At 38.2% G+C, this 20,676-nt stretch overlaps 2 protein-coding genes across 2 annotated transcripts in view; both read right to left on the bottom strand.

Moving 5' to 3' along the window:
* SPTA1 (spectrin alpha, erythrocytic 1) overlaps positions 1 to 13,098 on the bottom strand; it is an 81,689-nt gene extending 68,591 nt beyond the window's left edge. The window contains exons 1-10 of the mRNA XM_069545130.1: positions 12,894 to 13,098; positions 11,462 to 11,701; positions 10,249 to 10,374; positions 8,468 to 8,608; positions 7,303 to 7,449; positions 5,359 to 5,492; positions 4,384 to 4,528; positions 2,604 to 2,758; positions 1,490 to 1,625; positions 1,288 to 1,389 (exon numbers count right to left, since the gene is read on the bottom strand). Coding sequence (XP_069401231.1) covers positions 1,288 to 1,389; positions 1,490 to 1,625; positions 2,604 to 2,758; positions 4,384 to 4,528; positions 5,359 to 5,492; positions 7,303 to 7,449; positions 8,468 to 8,608; positions 10,249 to 10,374; positions 11,462 to 11,698 — 1,323 coding nt within the window. The 5' untranslated portion in view covers positions 11,699 to 11,701; positions 12,894 to 13,098. The remainder of the gene's footprint in view (positions 1 to 1,287; positions 1,390 to 1,489; positions 1,626 to 2,603; positions 2,759 to 4,383; positions 4,529 to 5,358; positions 5,493 to 7,302; positions 7,450 to 8,467; positions 8,609 to 10,248; positions 10,375 to 11,461; positions 11,702 to 12,893) is intronic.
* A 6,204-nt stretch (positions 13,099 to 19,302) lies between these two features.
* Positions 19,303 to 20,247, bottom strand: OR6K2 (olfactory receptor family 6 subfamily K member 2). Its single transcript, XM_069571751.1, has one exon. It carries the CDS (start codon positions 20,245 to 20,247, stop codon positions 19,303 to 19,305), a length of 945 nt encoding a protein of 314 aa, XP_069427852.1.
* Between the last annotated feature and the right edge of the window lie 429 nt (positions 20,248 to 20,676).

Below are 20,676 nucleotides of genomic sequence, written 5' to 3' on the forward strand. Positions count from 1 at the left end.
GTCTGCATTCTATTTCAAATGCAAATGAGAACCATCAAGGAAAAAGGGACATTCTCAAACTCATGAAAGCCTTTGTTTCTGCCCAAGCATCTGTCTGAGAAACCCCAGCTTATTAAAACTGCTGTGTTAATTCCATCAAAAAGATGGTACAAATTCTCAGAATTCAGGATAAAAGGTACATTTCAAGGTTTTAGAGTTCCATTTTCCTTTGGCAGAAAATTGTTAAAAATAAAAATTCATATTATAATTCTCCCATAGGGTTCTTGATGATGAGTTGAAAATATAGAGATCTCAGTTTTCATCATATAGTGCTAGTGGCTGTGCTTGGAAGCTAATGAGATGCAGAGAACCTGCAAATCTTATTTCAATTATCATCCCAGAAATTCCTATGACTCTGTGACTAGAGCAAAATGTCTCAGGGATCAGGAGGTCTAGGTGAGCCTTTGGAATCTAGAAGATTATGATGATGACAGTGTGCAAAGCTTTCCTGTTGCTTAATGAAGATTTCAGAAATACAGATATAGGAAAATCAGTCTGATTTGAGGTTGTACAGAGGAGAGAAGAAAAGGAGCCATGTACCAGGAACCATGGTAGGTACCTTAGGGAACCCAAAGATGACTAAAGAGCAGTCCTCAAAGAATTCATCGTCTAGAGACTAGCATGGGAAAGTGACACCACAGAGCACATGTGACAAGGCAAGATGGCAGGGAGGTTTTTTGGATCAAATGGTGAAGAATCTGCCTGGACTGTAGGAGACCTGGTTTCAATCCCCAGGTCGGGAAGATCTCCTGGAGAAGGGAATGGCTATCTACTCCAGTATTCTTGCCTGGAGAGTTACATGGACAGAGGAGCCTGGCGGGCTACAGTCCATGGGGTCACAAAGAGTCAGACACGACTGAGCAACTAATGCTTTCACTTTCAAGTGATGAAATTAGTTAGATCGACTAATGTCTCAGAGATGAGGAAGCAGAGGAGCCTGGCGGGCTACAGTCCATGGGGTCACAAAGAGTCAGACACGACTGAGCAACTAATGCTTTCACTTTCAAGTGATGAAATTAGTTAGATCGACTAATGTCTCAGAGATGAGGAAGCACACATCAAGTTCTGAGAATTCCAAAAGCCTCACTCTAGCTAGAGCAACATATGAAGGAAGCAATGTGAAGTCTGGATCTATGTTAAGATATTTATATGTCTTCTGTCCTTTTTCCATTCAGAGATTGCCAATCAGTAAGAGATTAAGTGACGGTTATGTATCAAAATTTCACAAAATCTGTTAAACTGGATTACCTTTTCCAGAACTTCATCAGATGCTTCATGATTGGCATCCAGCAGGGCTTGACCAGTCTCATCAGCAGATTGAAATCGGTCATCATAAGAGTCAATCTCATGCTGTGACCACAAGACAAAAAAGTGTTAAAATGAAGCAAGAAATCTTCTGGTATTGTTGTCACCTCCCTCTTCCTCCTGCTGGGGAGGCCTTCCTCTCTACCTTATGCTGTTGATGCCTGTCCAGTAGGGCTTCCCCACCAGTCACATCTTTGGGCAGCTCGTCAGCATTGATCAGAGCAGTCTTTTCCTCCATCCAACCTAAGAGCTCATCATAGTCGGATAAGAACCGCTGGTACCTGGCGAAAAGGTAAAGGAAAAGACAGAAAGGAGGAACCCGATGCAAATGGACATTGAACAAAGAGTCAGAATTGGGTTGGGCTAAGATGTACAACATGCTTTTTGCATTAAACCTTTAAACCTACCCCTTCATTCCTCTGATGTACTTCCCTATTCCTTCAACAATGCTGGCTATAAATCCTTCACTCTAGATTGTATAATTCCCAGGGTGAATGAGTCTTTGTGTGATGAAGCACTTGGGCATGACATCTCCAACATCACAGTCACACTCCAGAAACACTTGAAGTAAAGCACTATTTAGTAAAGTACTATGAGGCCAAATAAATAATCACATAACATAAACAACAGGAAGCACCTTATGACAAGGGGCAGCTAGAGTTAGGATTAGGAGCCCTCATGTATTTTAATTCACTCTTCACCATATCAATGAAGATAAAAGTCACCAAAACAATTACCTGTTCAAAAAATCAAAGCCTCACCATTTCATTTTCAATCATATCAATATGATAAAGACTATTTTCTGGTGATTTAACAACTAATCATAAAAATTAAGTACAGAAATGATGTTTAAGTTTTTTGTTTTGTTTTTTTAATAAGCTGACCTACATTCAGGAAACAATTTTAGATTTATTTTCTGTTCTTCAGCTTGGAAATTAATTCCAATTCCTTAGCTAGGGCCAGGATTTTGACATGTTTCTTCAATTACTTTTTCAGCTTCATGGGCCACTTCATAGCTTCTTACAACTATACAAACAGAGGAAGATAGAAAGGGTATAGGTGAAAGGAGATGTCATCCTGAGGATTATATCATCCTGCAAAGGACTTCTGGAAAACTAAAATTTCTTTTGCCTCTACTGAGCAGGCAGGAGGGCTGGGTCATTCATTATTTTATTCCTTTTACTCTTTTATTTCTATTTTAATATTGCACTTTGACCCTGTAGAGGTAGTTAACATAATAGCGAAGAAGGCTTTCTCACCCATAAGAAGCCTGCAGCTTTTCATATCTGCTGGTAGCCAAGTTGCGAATATGCTCCCAGTTGGAGACCAGATCCTCTTTCATCTGCTGGATTTCAGCTGCATCTGAAGGATGGGAAAGCTTCAACTTGTCTGCTTTGGCACATAACTCCTTCACCTTTGGGATGAAAAAGAAACCTAATGTATGAAGGTGGGTCAACAGTAAGGTGCTAGATGGTGACTTTATAGTACATACATATGTCTAATGATATGCTGTACATCTGAAACTTACTATATAATTTTAGAAAAATGAAAAAAAGAAACTTAGTGGGAAATCCAAGTATTCTGATCCTCCTGACAAAGTTTTATGGGAGGGATATAACATAATAATTATATGAGTAAGAATAACATATTAGTGCATTTATATGGATATATCTATATTAATATATTCATGTAATTATATTAACAATAATAATTTACTGACTGCTTTTTGTCTCTTGTTGTGCTAAGCATGTCACATGCATTTTCTTGTTTTATAGTCACCGTTTAATAAGACTGTGAGGCAGAAACTATTCTTGTTCCCCTTGTATGTGAAAACTGAGAGGCTAAGTATTTTATCTGCCCGAGGTCATTCAATGAATCATTATCAGAAGCAATATTTAGACATATATCTGTCCTTCATTATCCTCTATACTGTTTTCATAAATATTACCATAGGAATCAGAGAGATATTTCTGCTAAGGAAAATTTTTTGCCAAGAAAATTCCAGTAATGCCTGGCCAGTGTGAGCACAATTCCTGAGGAGCAGGGTTACTAGGGAAAATTCCATGTTACCATTAGTCCTTTCACTACACTGAATTATAACCAGGTGTTGTCTAAGATGAGATTTCATTATCATTATTCATTAAGTTATGGTATTGTATCACTCATAATTAGAAAACAAAAAAGACCAAAGGGGAAAAATGAGGAAGGAAAAAAGAAGTAGACTGGTGAAATATTTTTCAGAAACTGGACCGAGGGATAGAACTATGATTAAAGCAGAGTAACTAGGGAGCTTCTTGTGGGCTGACTCCACTGTAAAAGCTGAGGAATAATTAATTTAAGTTATGGTTAAAGTTGTGAGGGTAAGAAGTAAGAATGGGAAGCATTAAAGAATATAGGCTTACTCCAAGCTCTAGTGTGACTATGCCTACCGTAGGTACAGGAATCGAGGTCTTTCAGCTTCCAGAAGAAAATCCAAAGGTAGGCTGAGTAGAGTGTTTTAGTGTCTATGTTTATTATAAAAGGAGAAGAAGAAATTTTCTCCCTTTTCTACTGAGTAAAGGACAAAAAGAAACAAGTTTCATCTCCAACAGGAGAAGATGTGGTTAGGCAGGAAACCATTCATGAAGCTATCTATTTTGGTTTTAAATTATGAAATATATTACAAAAAGCATAAGTGTATATATATAATATATATGTGTATTTAAATAAAAATAATTTAAACAAAATGCTAGATATCCAAGAATCATGTATAAGTTATAAACTAGAATAAAGAGGTATATTCATGTGGCACAAAATTTCTCTTTCATTGAAATAATGCATTTACTGTGTTCTATGGAGACAAGTGGAGATGGAAATGGCAACTCACTCCAGTACTCTTGCCTGGAAAATCCCATGGACAGAGGAGCCTGGTGGGCTATAGTTCATAGGATCACAAAGAGTTAGACACGACTGAGTGACTTTACTTACTTATGGAGACAAGATGAACGTCAGATGGCTCTTTTAACTCAAGGATGTTAGCTGTTTCTCCCACAGGCTTACCTTGTCATTCATGACTGCGAGGTTCCTCTCAAGTGTCTTGTGACTGTGAAACAGTGCCTCAGAACTCACAAGGTCTTTGCCATAGTCCTCAGATGTGACTTGAGCCTCCTTCTCCTTAATCCACTGGATGGCTTCAGTCACATCCCTGCCAGACAACCCCATGAGCTCCAGCAAAGGAAGAAGGCAGGCATTCCAGGGCAAATAGCACCCAGCAGGACCAGCCTCACTCACCCTGTCAGAAATTATCCTATCTTCCCACACACTAGCAAAAAATAGCATAAAGAATTTCTGTTTTGGAGCTTCCCTGGTGATCCATTGGTTAAGAATTCACCTGCCAACGCAGGGGACATGGGTTCAATCCCTCGTCCAGGAAGATCCCACATGCAGAGACAGCTAGGCCCGTGCACCACAACTACTGAAGCTCATGCACCTAGAGTCTGTGCTTCACAAGAGAAGCCACCACAATTAGACTCCCGCCCACCACACTGAAGAGTAAAGTCAGGCTCACCTCAGCTAGAGAAAGCCCGCCCACAACAACCAAGACCCAGTACAACCAAAAATAGAATAAATGCACAAAGATTTTTAAAAAGAGTTCCTACTTTAATGGTTTCCATTGAGATGTAGAGACCTGGGCATCCTGTCAACTGAGCCTCCAGATGTACTTCTGGGTTAGCCCTTCACAAACGTCCTTCTTCACAACCTCACCCTCCATTCTCTTTCTGTTTTTGCCCCTGCAGATCTTCCATCACTAATTCACTAGTGCTAATTTTATTACTTTGAGCTCCATTTAACACACTTGTCTATTGACTGGATCACAATTTTAACTATTCTGTTCCTTGTTGTTTTAAAGGCAAGATCATGATTTTCTTTGATTCAAGGTATTGGCCACTAATTGCTAACAGTAGACAAAGGCTAACCCAAATACCCAGCCTGGTGCTATTGCAGTTTCCTACAATTCAGTGGCCAGATTCCTACCTTTTGAACCTCTGGAGGTCTGCAGCACTGGACAGCATTTTCCGTCGTTGGAGAGCCAGACCATGGAGACGCTCCCAGGCTGCATTCACCTCCTTCTGCTTTGACTCAATCGAGGGCAGCTCAGGATGCTTTTCCTGTGGGAGTAAGTCAGTGTTGGACTAATGCAGAAAAAACTTTTAAACACTTCTTATTTCACACTGGTCCATACTTTGTCAGAAGCAGAGGATAGCCATTTAGCCAGACACTGCACTTCACCTTAGCCCTGGTCCCTTTTACTTGATCCACATCACCAAAATCTAGAAAACCAAACTACCAGTTGCATCTTCTGTCCACAGCTCAAGACTAGTCTACTAACATAGGTTGCCCAACCTCATTATTTTTAGAACTCCATCATGTTGGCGGCTGCTAGCTTCTCTCAAGACCCTGGAAACCAAGGAAGAGAAAATTCCTTTTGTGAGGTCTAACTTAATTTTTGAAATCTCAAATACTGTGAATTTTGGCTCTTTTGGGGCCCTGACACCTTGAGAATATAGTTGGAGCTATTTCCCTCTTCTCAGAAGTAGATAGACATGCAGATAAATTTAATTTTGCAGTTCATACAGTTTTGCAGACTATCTGAAGCAATGAGATTTATGTTTATCAGATAAAACTAGCTAATATCAGCCATTTTGATACTTGGAAATTTTGAGTAGTTGCCATATACCAGGTCTCCCGACCCCTCCTATCCCTGTTTATTCCTATCTCCATTTCTATTTTGCAGCCTCTTCAGACAGAATTTTCTTTTCCTTCCTTCTTTACAAGTAGAAATAATATTTTATAAGTCCCAGTACTTAGGCCTCAAGAAGTCTTTCAGCTTCTGTTCTTACCTTCTTGGAACATATTAAAAAGTATGATCTACTGAAAGATGAGAGAGCATATGGAGAAAGCCTACACTATCCTTGCCAAATCCTTAGACATGGGAGGAAGGTTGTTTTAGATCCTGTACACCAACTGAGTCACTGCATAACTGCAGTTACTTAAGAATATCAGGTGAGATTGGGAGAATGGCCCAGCTGAGCAGCTGAATCAGTGAATCTGACTCACTTAACCACAGAAAAATAAGATGTTTTCTGTTTTAAGTTTTGTAGTGGTTTGGTAGATAGTAACAGATAACTTTAAAAAAAATCTGCACAATAAGAAAAATGCAGTCATGTTAGAGAAATTTAGAGACTGTTGGAAATGAGGCCTGGAAAAAATTGAGAAATAGTTTATTTTCCCTACTCTAGTACCTCTTATTCCTGAAATCTTGATTCTATTTACACATAAATATCATTCCCATTTTATAGCTGCAGTGATAATAAAACTTTAAATGGAAGAGCATGATAGCCAACTATTGCAGTTTCTGTTCAATTCCTTCACATACATACAAAATCAGACTGACTTCCCAGGTCTTACATATGTTAAGGGTATTTAGTCACACACTGAGTATTAGTATGCTCAGAAATTAAAAGCTTATTTAAGCACTTTCTTAAGTAAATGAAGGTAAATCTGCCTCTTTTTCCTTCCCCCTCAAAGCACAGAAAAATTTGTTTAATGATATCATATATATTATGAGAAGCCACGATTATTATATATTCTTTGTCACTTTACTCTGGTGCTTCATAAACTTAAAAAATCTATGTACTGCACAGTGCAAGAGTAACCTCATTGTGGACTGGATTTCTTTACATAAACCCATGTACACTCACTCACTCACTCACTCACACCTCTATTTCTGTAGACTGGCAAGGGATGAATTCAGAAATGAGAGAAAGCTACTCTGGGCATGTTACTCCAGGGACAGGCATACCTCTGTTTTCTCACAATGTCCTATATATCCTTCTTGTCCCTTTTACAAATGGCCAGGCAATCTTCTTGAAGATCAGAACCCTTTTCCTGGATTGGCTCTGTTATTCCCCACCTCACCTCTGCACATTCATTGGCATATCGGTTCACTTCATTCACTCTCTCCTTTCGAACTGCCAGATCTGCTAGGAACTCTTCAAACTTCTTATGCAGAACCTCTGTGCGCTCCCAGTCATCACCCAGCTCCACTGATGTCACCAGAGCCTCCTGTAGACACAGTAAGGTCTATTAGGTCACCAGCAAATATTTAGGCATTCCCGCAGTTCAAATGCCCAAAAGCCTTGCTTATATTTACATTCCCAGGATAACTCAGAAGGAGATACTGGTGGAACCTGGGAGAACCCCTTCAAGAAAGAGTCAGAGCAAGGGTATATTTCCTGAGGTGGCACTGTGACTCAGGGAACAGTGGTCTTTGGGGTAATTCTTTGCGAAGACCAGGGACATTGTCAGAAAATGCCCCTGGAAGAACCTTTTTGTGGTTTGGAACATGAGAAGTAAATTCATCCTGGTTCTGCTCAATTCAACATCCTGAGTATTTACAAAAGTATTGTGCTGAATGCTTGCCTGTATAAATTTTCAGTCCTAACCATAGGGTTATTCTTCAAATAATAAGAGATAGAAACCTCTCTAGTGATAGGTACTAAGACACAAAGGATTAAGGGGAAAACTGGCAATTCTCTCGGTTGGAACCAGCATAGGATTGAAAACCTGGAAGGAGTGAAGGCTCATGGAAGGTAGAAGGGGAGCAATCCTAGATGATCTTTCAATACACATTTTTTTTTTTTAATGTCTTGCCTTCTTCATGTTCAGATTCATACATTTAGACTTATCTTCCTATAATGTTGCCTACTTCCAGAATACCTCTAAATCTTTGCTAACATTCCTCCTTCTTCCAAGGAACTAAGCCCAGGAACAGATACCCTGACTTTTTTTCAAAAAGTGAAAGTGAAAGTTGCTCAGTTGTGTTGCATATTGCTTCTTGTGACCCCATGGACTGTAGCCTGCCAGGCTCCTCTGTCCATGGAATTCTCCAGACAAGAACACTGGAGTGGTAGCCATCTCCTTCTCCAGGGGATCTCCCCAACCTAGGGATGGAACCCAGGTCTCCCACATTGCAGGCAGATTTTTACCATCTGAGCCACCAGGGAAGTCTGCATTAAATTGCTATGGGATGTCTAGGCCAGTGGGATGGAAAATCCTATATACAGGCTGTTTAATGCTATACCTTGTCTCCAATCCACTCCAAGATATCAGCACACTCCTGGAAGTACTGTTGGAGTTTTAGGGCCCGCAGCAGCAGGGCACCCTTCTCCCGGGTCAGCTCCAGCAGCAGGTCCCACAGGCGGTTCAGTTCCTCCAGAAGGCCCTTTGGGAGAAGTAAAACCACTCAGGCACATTACCTGCTGTGGAGCAGTAGTTATAGACTCAGAGACCTGTGCAGAGAGGGATCTGGATAAAAATCCCTCATCCCATTAACTCGTGCATTAATTGCTCGAAAATATTTAAAAGAGGCTGAAGCAACTTAGCAGCAGCAGCAGCAGCAGCAGCAGCAGGGCATGTATGGGAATAGCCATTAAATCATATGATCTTCCATAAAGAAAAATAAATAATAACATTTGGGTGTTTTAGAGGATGAAATGATTACAAATGATAAGACAGGATGGAATAAAAATTCATTTAAAAACAGGTGCTCATTTGAATTGGACCTTGAGAGATAGACAGAATGTTCATAGGCAGAAGATACAGAGAGGGTGTTCAAAGTATTGACAAAGGCACAGAAAAAGTTAGCATGGACTGTTTTTCAGAAGAGATAGGAACAATAAGTTTTTCTGACTTACAGAGGAAATAGGATCACCAAAGCTATAACAGAACTTGAGACTATATAGTTGAGGGCTCTAATGCTAGGTTAGCTTAGAAGACCAGGTTTTACATATATTGTAAAATTAAAGGTATAATTTATGTTTTGTCTTCAAGAATCTTGTATTTTCCAACTACTTCATGGTTCTAAGGTAACATGTAGCGTATAGATCACATTTATCTATGGATCCTGCAGTGCTACAAGATTACTATAATCTCAGAAATTCTGATAGATGAGAAGATGTTTCAGATATTTCTCAACTATTTTAGTTAATGTAAGGGACTGATTTTTGTGCAATTTTACCAAATCATTTTTATTTAATAACAGGTAAATTTTGAGTTATTCTTGTTACAGAATCTTCTTTCTAATAAGGTTTATTCTTGTTAAAGTCTGTATCACCTGACCATGTTTTGTTGACAGTAAAAGGAGCTAGAATTTGTATGCTAGATATCAAAATATAAGCCCCAACTTACAAATATGTAACACATATTTCTTTTGACAATTTTAGAAACAGTTAAACAGTAAAAAGAAAAAAAAAATTCACTTAATACAAAAAGAACCTGAACTGACTCTATCAACCCAAACATTTTAGGGGAATATATGAATTAACTCAGAAAAAATGCTGATAAATTAATAATGGGTTTCATGGTGGTGGTGCTCTTCGATCTTCAGGGTTCAAGGGTTTGGAGAACTACAATAGTAGTCACAGCATGTGAGCTCTGAGGAGAAAGAGGCATCATAGACAAAGGGAGAAAAATTTCAGAGAAGATTCAAAGAAAGAGTATCCCTTGTTTAGAGAGTTTAAGCACCAAGGACTCTGAGCTTAGAAGAATTAGTCAGAAAGGACATTTGGGAAAGCCAATTCATCTGGGTTAAGGTGGGTTTGATCCTGAGCCAACCCATCCTGTGATGGCTTAAGGAGGAAGGTGATTCAATGAGAGCTTTGTGTCATAGCTCTTCTCCCCACTCTTAGGAACACTAGCATATCCCATCATTTTTTCCTTCCACAATCCAAGTAAAATATAAGAGGCAGAACCATGGTTCCAAGTCAGTTGCATCAAGGTTTACACCTGTTATAATCAATGAAAACTCTGATAACATAATCAACAATTAGAAGCATCTCTCACAGAGCCCTACCATATATTTACCTTGGTGTCTTCATGGGCAAAATGCCCCTCAGGAAATCGAGTTTCCCTGGTTTCTTCCAGATCAGGAAGGACCCTTGATTTTGCTTGCACCTCTGCTTCAAAGGCTTCATGCTTCTGATATTTCCCCTGAAGATTAGAAATTAGAGTTTATGGCTTCATGGAGCCTGGTCTCCTGGACCATAAAAGAATTCTTTTATTCCTCTGCTTTCTTGCAGGCAGAACTACCAGTTTCCCAGCATAGATTAAATGATAACCTATGACCACAGCTAGAGGAGTCCTATTCTAAAAGAAGTGGTTGTGGCAGAATCAATGCATATAGGTTTTTAAAGATTCCCAGACCCAATGTCCTAGACCACAGAAGAAGGTCTTTTCAGTCCTTACTGCTTTTGGGAAATTTCCAATAAATATTATGTTAAAGTCTTAATTGCCTTCTGTGGAAATGAAATAATGTAACACAGAATTGTTCCTTTCAAGAAAAGAGGAAGTAAATCCTACTGAAAGTAGTGAACAATGAGGAAAATAATCATGACAACAGTGACTTTTATTTTAACTGGGAAGTTTTTGCATGCTAAATTATGCTGTTGTTGTTATATATAGATTGATCCCTTTAGTAGGTAACATTTTGTTCGTGTTCTAGGTGCTTCCTTTCTGATATCCATTGTGCATTTTAGGCATACAAGCCTTTCTTCTGATCCTGACTACGCCTTATTCTATAATACAAGTAGTAGGGGGAGCTTCCATCAAACCTCTCTATCTGAGATCTCTCATTTGGACTTAACAAGAGTCATGAACAGCCAACTGGGAAAAACCCTGGTTAAATCATATCTTTCTGAGGAGAGCAAAGGGAAGTTGGTTCAGAAGTACTGATGTCTCTTTACTTCAATTCCATCCTTAATATCACAAATATTGAAATTTCATAGTGCATCATAAATTCTTTGAATTCTCAGTGTTTTGCCCATGGTTTAAGTTCAGAGCAATATTATATTTATAAAGTATTATCTAGAATTATCTAGTATTATCCTGTGTAAATAAGACATTGAGGCTTAAGGAGTTGAAGACATGGACTATTTAGAGACAGAATTACAGTTTCCAGTCTAATCTTCCATTACAGCATCCCTCTAGAGTTTACCAGCCGTACACCTACATTATAAAAATGTTTCCCTCCCTAGAGATTTTAGAGTCTCCTCTGGGGAAGTCAGTGAAACTGAAGAACCTGTATGTTCGTTGGGTCTTCATAGCTTTTATCAGTTGCAATCTTGATTTTCTCCGAGATCCATTTCTCATGGTCATCAGCATCTCGTATGAAAACCTGGTAGTGATAGGAATCTTCAAGTTTCTGACCCCTCTCAGCAACCCGTTCCTTGAACCTCTGGTACCGAGTCAACACCTCCTGACGCCTCTCCTGGATCTCTTCTGCTGTTTCCAGCACCTTTGGCCCATCACTCTCCATAGCCTGGAAGTTAAAAAGTTTACTTAATGCTGGTTCTCAAGTCTCTAGTATACTGGTTTTTTTTTCCTCTATCTCTAATATTCTGTCTTTTTTAATGTATCAAGGCATTTACTCATGTTGACTTAGGTTCAGATATCTTTATACCTATAAGTCTCTTTTTAGAAAGGCTGTAGTACATTTATATAATTTTAACCATATGCAGCTACAACTTAGGCTAATAATTCTTGGTCATTCAGAACACTTTTCCAACTTTTCACATAAACATCTGCCCATGTTAATAAACTAATTAACAATAAAGTTCTATAACATGCATTATTAGACAACTGAAAACAAGTTTAAATTAGCAAAATCACATTTTGGGATGCATAAAAAGAAATACAATTTTACTGCTTTCAAAAGCTTAAAAGGTGTTAACATGTACTGATCATGACAAATCTAATTTAACAAATAAATAAAAATGGCTTGCAATTAATTTTGACAAATGAAATACCCCAAAGTCCAAAAAAAATTATGTAAAAATAAAACTAATACATTGTTTACTTTATTATTTCCTTTATTCATAAGCAATACAAATCAAAAATTTAGCACATTTACAGTCTAATTACCACAAATTTCAAATTATTAACATCTTGGTAACTGATTTTTGCAATGTAAAACATTGCATTATCAAATAAAATCACATATTACTTTCCAATAATAGTGGGATCCAATTTATTTGTGACAACATCCAGCAAAATCTCCATAGCATACACCTTCATTTATCTGGATATAAGCACAGTTTTTCCTAGTTTACCTCAGTGAAAACATTCAATATAAGATTTAGAGTTTAGTCTCCTTCTATATGTAATTGATATTCTGTGGGTGGCCTTTACTAGTTTGGTTACAGAATTAAATCCTTCTATGGAGACTCAAACATTTATCATGTGTTATTTTGCTCCAAGTTATCAGGTTGTTCTCCATGTGAACCCGTGTAAACATGTCATTGCTGGATTTTGGTGCTGTATAGCCACAAGCTCAAGGTCAGTTTAAAGTGATACATTCATAAAAAAGAGAATCAAAATTAAGCTTCTTTACTTCTTAAGAATCAAGAAATAATTCTTGCTGATCCTGTCAAAGATAGCACAGAAAGTTCAAAGGAGACAGCTTTCTTAATTATATTGGTGACAAATTGCCCGATAAAGAATTCTGTACTCACCCTTTCCTTTGCAAAGTGTTATGCTTTTCCTAAAGGTCAAGAACTTGCCAAAATGAAATTTGTCCAAAAGAGAGAGAGAGAGAGAAAGAAAGAGAAACAATTCACATATAATTGTTTAGTCTAACTTATATAGAGATGGTTACATATGTAGCAAGACAAAGAAAAAAAAAAAGCCTCTTGCTTGGGCCAGAATCCCGCCAACTACAATCTACCCTATCTTCAGGAGACAGATTGAGCTGAGGCAGCTGCTAACTTTCACAGATGCTGGGTGACTCAGCACTTTGAGGGGACTGTGGTTCTCAAAGGTCTTCAACAGGACTTTATTTTAAAAAATGAAAGCAAATTATTGGATGAAAACAGAAAAAAAAAACTGTTACAGATGTAACATAGGGCAATGTTAGGATTATGTTTTGTTTCTTCAATTAGATTTAAATTTTACTTCTGAGAATTATAAATCAGGAAGGAATTCTGGGTTGCCCACTCTTCATACTCCGTACAGAATTACAAGAACTCAAGGCATACATAGGTTCTTGTTCCAACCTGTCTCTCAGAAATACAAATCATCAACTCCATTAAAACTCAGCTGCAGATTTTTAACAGTTTTTAAGCAACAAGACATCCTAATTCTTGCTGTAGAGACTTTGTTAAAATAGGGAGAAATTTTTATTCCAGGTCTCACAGATTGTTCCTTTTATTTAAATGATTAAGGGTAAGGCTAAATCAGATTTTTAAAAACCCAAAACAAGTAAGATACATGCTTGCTTATTAGCATTTTGTGAAACAAAAATTAGGATACCTCATCACTTTGTCAACAAAGATCTGTATAGTCAAAGCTATGTTTGTTTGCTTGCTTGCCCAGTAGTCATGTACAGATATGAGAGTTGGACCATAGTGAAGGCTGAGTGCTGAAAAATCGATATTTTCAAACTGTGATGTCAGAGAAGACTCCTGAGAGTCCCTTAAACTACAAGGAGATCAAACCAGTCAATCCAAAGGAAATCAACCTTGAATATTCATTGGAAGGACTGATTCTGAAGCTAAAGCTCCAATAATCTGGCCACCTGATTCGAAGAGATGACTCACTGGAAAAGACCTTGATGCTGGAAAAGATTGAGGGTAAGGAGAAGGGGGCAACAGAGGATGAGATGGTTGGCTAGCATCATTGACTCAATGGACATGAGTTTGAGCAAACTCTGGGACATAGTGAAGGACAGGGAGGCCTGGTGTGTTGCAGTATATGGGATCTCAAAGAGTCAGATGCCACTGAGCCACTAAAGAACAACATTTGACAAACTGATGAAGCCATAAAATATCTAAAAATGGAACAAAGTTCTAAACTTTTGGATAAAGCCATACTATTTATTGTATGTATTATTTTTAATGAAGAGAAAAGAAAGCATAAATCCTCCAAACACATAATTCTTTCATATAACTTTTAAGAAATAAAGTAAACATATTTAAAAAAATAGATTGGGATGGCTTCAGATCCTCCTAAAAAACGGTGAGTCTATCCATGTCAAACATCATTCCATTGTAGATCCAACTTGAATAATACAGTATTCATGGTCTACTAGGGTAGACCAAGGTTCTACATCTCTAGTTTCCTTTCACCCTGGGTCATCTCACCCAAAGAAACTGAGAGAGCTTTAAATTCTCTTCTTGAAAGTATACTATTAACTTTACATTTTCATATAGTTTCATTCTATAAAAATCAAATTTGAGTGCTAAAGGCGTGAACACAAATCTTAGGGAATGTATTAGTACAAGTCCAGCTGTTTCCTTCGGACAGATGGAAGGGCATGATGAGAAAATTTTGAACCCTGGTAGCTTAATACTAGAGAAGGCAATGGCACCCCACTCCAGTACTGTTGCCTGGAAAACCCCATGGATGGAGGAGCCTGGTAGGCTGCAGTCCATGGGGTCGCTAAGAGTCGGACACGACTGAGGGACTTCACTTTCACTTTTCACTTTCATGCATTGGAGAAGGAAATGGCAACCCACTCCAGTGTTCTTGCCTGGAGAATCCCAGGGACAGGGGAGCCTGGTGGGCTGCCGTCTGTGGGGTCGCACAGAGTCAGACACTACTGAAGCGACTTAGCAGCAGCAGCAGCAGCAGCAGCAGCAGCAGCAGCAGCAGCAGCAGCAGCAGCAGCAGCAGCAGCAGCAGCTTAATACCTGGGCCTCTGACCTTCTTGCCACTATTACAGTTTTCCAGCAATGGTTATCAGCACTGATGACATAGAGGCCCTGAGTTCAGCAGACTCAGGTAAAGAATGTATGAAAGACATTGTGGAGGTTAAGAATCATTTTCAATCTTTAAAATTTATGTAGCCCTTTATATAAATGAGTGCTGGGAGATTACAGGGAAAACTAAATTCATTACAGACAGCTTCATTAAAGAGAAGTCTTATACTCAGTTTTACAGGGTGGGAGTACATTTGAGAACTGTTGTATTTGATCTTGGTTATCAGCTCTGGGCAGAACTGTACTTCTCACACTCATTTAATCAGCACTGCCCAGCTTTCCTGCATCTCTTCTCAGTTATCAGATCTTCATTTCCTGGACTCAGAAACTCCAAGAGATATTTTATATACCCAAATTCTAAACTGTCCCCAATTTGAAACACTAAAATTCACATGCTTACTGTGGAATTTTAGAGTTCAAGTTTCTCAACTCATTTAACAACAAGGAAAAATACACTAATTTTAATGCAAAAAAATGTTTTCCTGTGGAGTAGAGGTCATCATTATTTTATTTTTAAGACTCTATTTTTGCTTCTCCAGAATGAGTTCTCATTTTAAGAAGCCTCCAATGTTTGTCTCCTAAATTTAAAATATTAAATCTTGTGATTTAAGAAAAAAAAAAAGAAAGAAAGAAAGAAAGACTTCTTTGCAGTGAACAATATTCACTTTAACTCTTATTACCTCAGATTCTCCAAAGTTGTGCTGTGCTGTGCTTAGTTGCTCAGTCGAGTCTGACTCTATATGACCCCTTGGACCATAGCCTGCCAGGTTCCTATGCCATGAGGATGCTCTAGGCAAGAATACTGGAGTGAATTGCCATGTTCTCCTCCAGGGGATCTTCCCAACCCAGGGATTGAACCCAGGTCTCCTGCATCGCAGATGTTCACCATCTGAGCCACCAGGGAAGCCCATGAATACAGGAGTGGGTAGCCTATCCCTTTTCCAGGGGATCTTCCCAACCCAGGAATCAAACTAGGGTCTCTTGCATTGGCAGGCAGATTCTTTATCACTAGCACCACCTGGGAAGCCCCTTATTTAATATAATCTTCCCCAAATATCAGATAATAAATAGGTTGGTGAGGTGAAACACAGTGTAAGAGAACTTACCGCTCAATCCTCAGTAATGTGAATTAAAAAAAAAAAATCATGTAAGAAGTTCCACCAGCAGGTCAGCACGGTGATCTACCCTCTGAATGATGTCCTTACTTTTGACCATCAGACTCTGCTGTCTGCTGTTTCTTTTCCTTTAGCTTTTCTCTCAATTTGAAATTGTTTTTATTCAACACACTGGAATAGCATGCACACATACACAGTTTAGCTAGTAAAATTACATTTGCAATTTGGAGTGAGAGTGTGTTTAATCTTAGACGGTTTTTAAGCAGAGTAGTAAAGCAATAATATCTAAGTTTTAAGAAATAATGTAGTCAGTTGGAAGAGCAGACTGAGGGTGAGAAAGTGTGAAAGTTTCAGCTATATAAATTTTTTAGAGATAATGATAAATGGCAATGGCATAAATGTAATTTATATAATATATATAAATGTCATTTATAAAAGACATTATGTGATAAATGATGATACAACAATAATAATCATAATATAACTTATAGATAATTTATAAATTATAATGATAAATAAGTGATAATGATAAACATAAATGGCAAGAATAAAATCTGAGGGACTAGGAAAGTAGTAGACGGTAAATCTCCCTGAAGTGTGGGAGACTTGGGTTCAATCCTTTGGTCGGGAAGATCCCCTAGAGTAGAAAGTGAAAACTTACTCCAGTATGATTGACTGGAGAATTCTGTGGACAGAGGAGCCTGACATGCTACAGTCCACGGGGTGGCAAAGAGTCCTCAGATACAACTTAGTGACTAACACTTTCATTTTCTTTTTCAGGAAAGTGATAAACAAAGTTTATATTTTAAGGCAGGACAAGAAAATTTCAACATAAAATTCTCTCTGTGTGTCCATTTGGGCATTCTGTCTCTCTCCCTAATGTGCAGTGTGCACTTGGATTACACATCAAAGAGAACTTCGCAAAAATGGGAGTGTCTGCTGAGCAGTAAAGATCACTTCTTTTCCTCTCTTCTGACCCTAGCAATGTAACTCCTTTTAAAATAAATATTTTTATTTCCCAACTCTATGAAGAGTCATAATGACATGATGCTTGCTTTGTAAATGCTTACCTAGACTATATATCCTTGTTGAACTTTATGTAATACATCAGCATGTCATTTGATACATGATCCTTTGTCTTGAAGATGTATCTGACTGTGCATTTGACCTCTAACAGGTGGAACAGTTCTCAGAGCTTTCTGAAAGTCTGTCTCCCTGGTTATAATGCTCAGTTTGGCTCAAATAAAATTCTCTTTATTCTTCTAAACTGGATTGTTGATTGAACTTTAATTGAGAAATAGATTATATAATACAAAATCTTCAAAAAGGGAAAACAGATAAGAAAACTGCATAATCCTTTCATATTCTGGAATTTTTGTCTATAAATTCTGGAACAATAATTGCACTTAGAAAATTATAGTTAAATAATTAGTCAATCAATCTGTAATTTTATACCTCATGTTTTATGAAAAACATTAAGAGTAGAACATTAAAGACACGCTATTTAATCACAGGAACACTTCTTGTTTCCTTTTTTTCTCTTTTTCCTTGTTTTCTTATGCCAAGTGCATTTTCTGATGACATTCCTTTACTAGGACCTCTCCAGATACAAACTGTGTCTTTTCTCTCATGGTCTCTCTCTCTGTCTGAGTTCTTTTAGATAGCATTAGCCTCTTCTCATAAGACCTTTCCCTTAACTTTTGTCTTTGCGTCTGATTCTTGAGAATCATAAGGTTTAGGGGTGAGGATGAGGGCATGGCTGTGGCATATTAGTGGGGAAGTAAGGCTGACAACCACAGGATTCCTGTAGGTGGGCTACAGAAAAGTGAAAATCTATTAACATTTGCACAGTCATCACCTTTATTATTGCATCACCACTGAGGTGTGGGCCCTGGAGAAAATCACCTTTCATGAAGCATGTATCAAGAGAAGGATTCACAAGAGAAAGAGCCCTCAAACAAAGTAAGATTTTTAAAAAATAGAGTCTAGTATCCTGAAACCCAAGGGAGAAGAGGTCAAAAGGGAAGCACTGTTGTCCAATATGGTTGATCAATTGGCCAGAACAATCTGAATGCAGCATGCTGATGCTGGTTTATTCACTAAACAGATATTTATTGATATTTCTGCTTCATTAATAAGTACTTTACATGTTATTACAATGAAACCAATGATTACATTTTTCAATGTCTCATGAAAAAATATTGATTAGCTAATTAATAGATTACTTATATTACTTTACTTTTCTTAGAGTCAAGGTTTTTGTTAGTTCATTTATTGCATTTAAAATTTTCTTCAGTGAACTTCTTGTCCTGAGATTCTTTGCCATGGTTCTTAACTACCACAGAACTGCAACCAACTCCTTTATGGGGCTTCTCTCTACGTCAATTTTAAAGAGGCCTATCCATTCTCTTCATTTCTAGTGGTCATCAATATTAATGAAGTTAATTTGGTGTTCAACAAATCAACCTCCACTAACTTGGCACATTGGCTCATTATAGTTAGATGCAGGCCTTAGTCCCTGTTATTGACCCAGATATGGAATTAATATTGTATGGTAATGCCAAGATAAAAATCATACAAGGGATTCATAATTGAACCTACTGAAAAACATCTAGACTGCTATTTATCAACACATGAACACTTGATTAGAAATTAGGATTATTCTTCAAGTATATTCATTATAAATACCATAGAGAAAACTTAGTCTTATGAAGATGGTTGGTCAGTTACCATATCTTATAATCATGTGTCTTGACTATTAAAATTAAATTTTTACCCTAATTATTTCCACAAGTTAAATTTATCTTGGAGAAATCGAGTAGCGGAAAACCGAATCAACAAAGTCTGATTCAAAATGTGTCAAATTGAATAAAGGTTGAAAAAATCTATTGAATTCAGTTATTAGTGAATTTTGTTTATTGGTGACCTTTGGGAGACCAGTTTCAACCAAAGACTGACAGAAAAAGACAGCTGGAAGAGAGTTGAGGATAAAAAGACTCTGACAATTATATAGGCTCCCAAACACTAGTTCTTATTTGAGGTCCCTGGTCTTACGAAAAAAAGATGTTAGCTTGACTCATGTGCTTTTTTATGGCTTCCTTTATCTCTTTATTCCTCAGGCTATAGATAATGGGGTTGAAAAATGGGGACACAACTGCAAAGGCCAGAGCAATGGCTGTATCCCAGAATAAGGAGTAGGTGGCAGAGAAGCGTAGGTACATGAGAGCCACACTGCCAAAGAAGAGTAGAAATACAGTGAGGTGGGAGATGCATGTGGAAAAGGCCTTGCGACGGCCCTCAGTGGAACGAATACGTAGAATTACAGCCACGATACCAATGTAGGACATGAAGATGAGCATCACAGCTGTAATAATCTCCACTGCATGGACAACATCCACTACCTGAATCATGAGGATGGCTTGTGTGTCTGTGCAGGCCAGGCATAGTACTGGGAGGAAGTCACAGAAGATATGCTCTAGGTGATTAGAGCCACAAAATGGCAATGTGGAGATCCAGGCAATCTCAGGAAGGGGTGTGGCAAAACCACAAACACAGCAACCTAAAGTCAGCCAGGCACATAGCTTTGACGTCATGATAGTAGGGTAATGAAGTGGGCTGCAGATGGCCAGGTAGCGGTCAAAGGCCATAGCTGTCAAGAGACAAACCTCACTGATGCCTGTGGAATGGAAGAAATACATCTGCAGGAGACAACCATTTAGGGAAATGCTCTTCTCATGAAGCAGGCAAGAGAGCATCTTTGGTATGGTAGCTGTGGTATACCAGATCTCCAGGAAAGAAAGGGCACTGATAAAGAAGTACATGGGAGTGTGGAGATGAATATTCAGCTGGACCACTGTGATGATGACCACATTTCCAACAACAATGAATGCATAAATGAAGAGCAGTATAATAAAACAGATGACAGAATCTCTCCAGGAATAAGGGAAAGCGGAGAAGATAAACTCGTGAGCAGTGGTTTGATTGGCATTCTCCATCTCCAGGTGAGAAATGAGGTTTTCAAATCCTATTGCACTCAAACTTTTTAGGCATTGTCTAGTACTCATCATAGGGTAAGTACACTTACACTATGCCACCATCTGGATAAATCCTTGACTTGGGAGTGTAGAAGAAGAAAGAATATTCTATACTCCATAGATGCTTATAACTAAAACTGGAGTGTGGAAAAAAAAATCAATCAGAAAGCACAGCCAATAGATTAGATTAATAATTCTCAAAATTTATCAAGCATCAGGATCACTTGGAGGGCTTGTTAAAACATAGCTTACTGGTCTTCATCCTGAGAAAAGTCAAGGAAAAGGCAGTCACCTACAAGCCAAGAAGAAAGGTCTTGAAAGGAATCAACTCTTCCAAAATCTTGATGTCAGATTTCCTAGCTTTCAGAACTGTGAGAAAATAAACTCTTG

This window comes from Ovis canadensis, chromosome 1 (assembly GCF_042477335.2).
Source record: "Ovis canadensis isolate MfBH-ARS-UI-01 breed Bighorn chromosome 1, ARS-UI_OviCan_v2, whole genome shotgun sequence".
NCBI lineage: Eukaryota > Metazoa > Chordata > Mammalia > Artiodactyla > Bovidae > Ovis > Ovis canadensis.

Coding starts and splice junctions, on each gene's coding strand:
- OR6K2 (XM_069571751.1), bottom strand. CDS start 20,247: ATGGAGAATGCCAATCAAACCACTGCTCACGAGTTTATCTTCTCCGCT.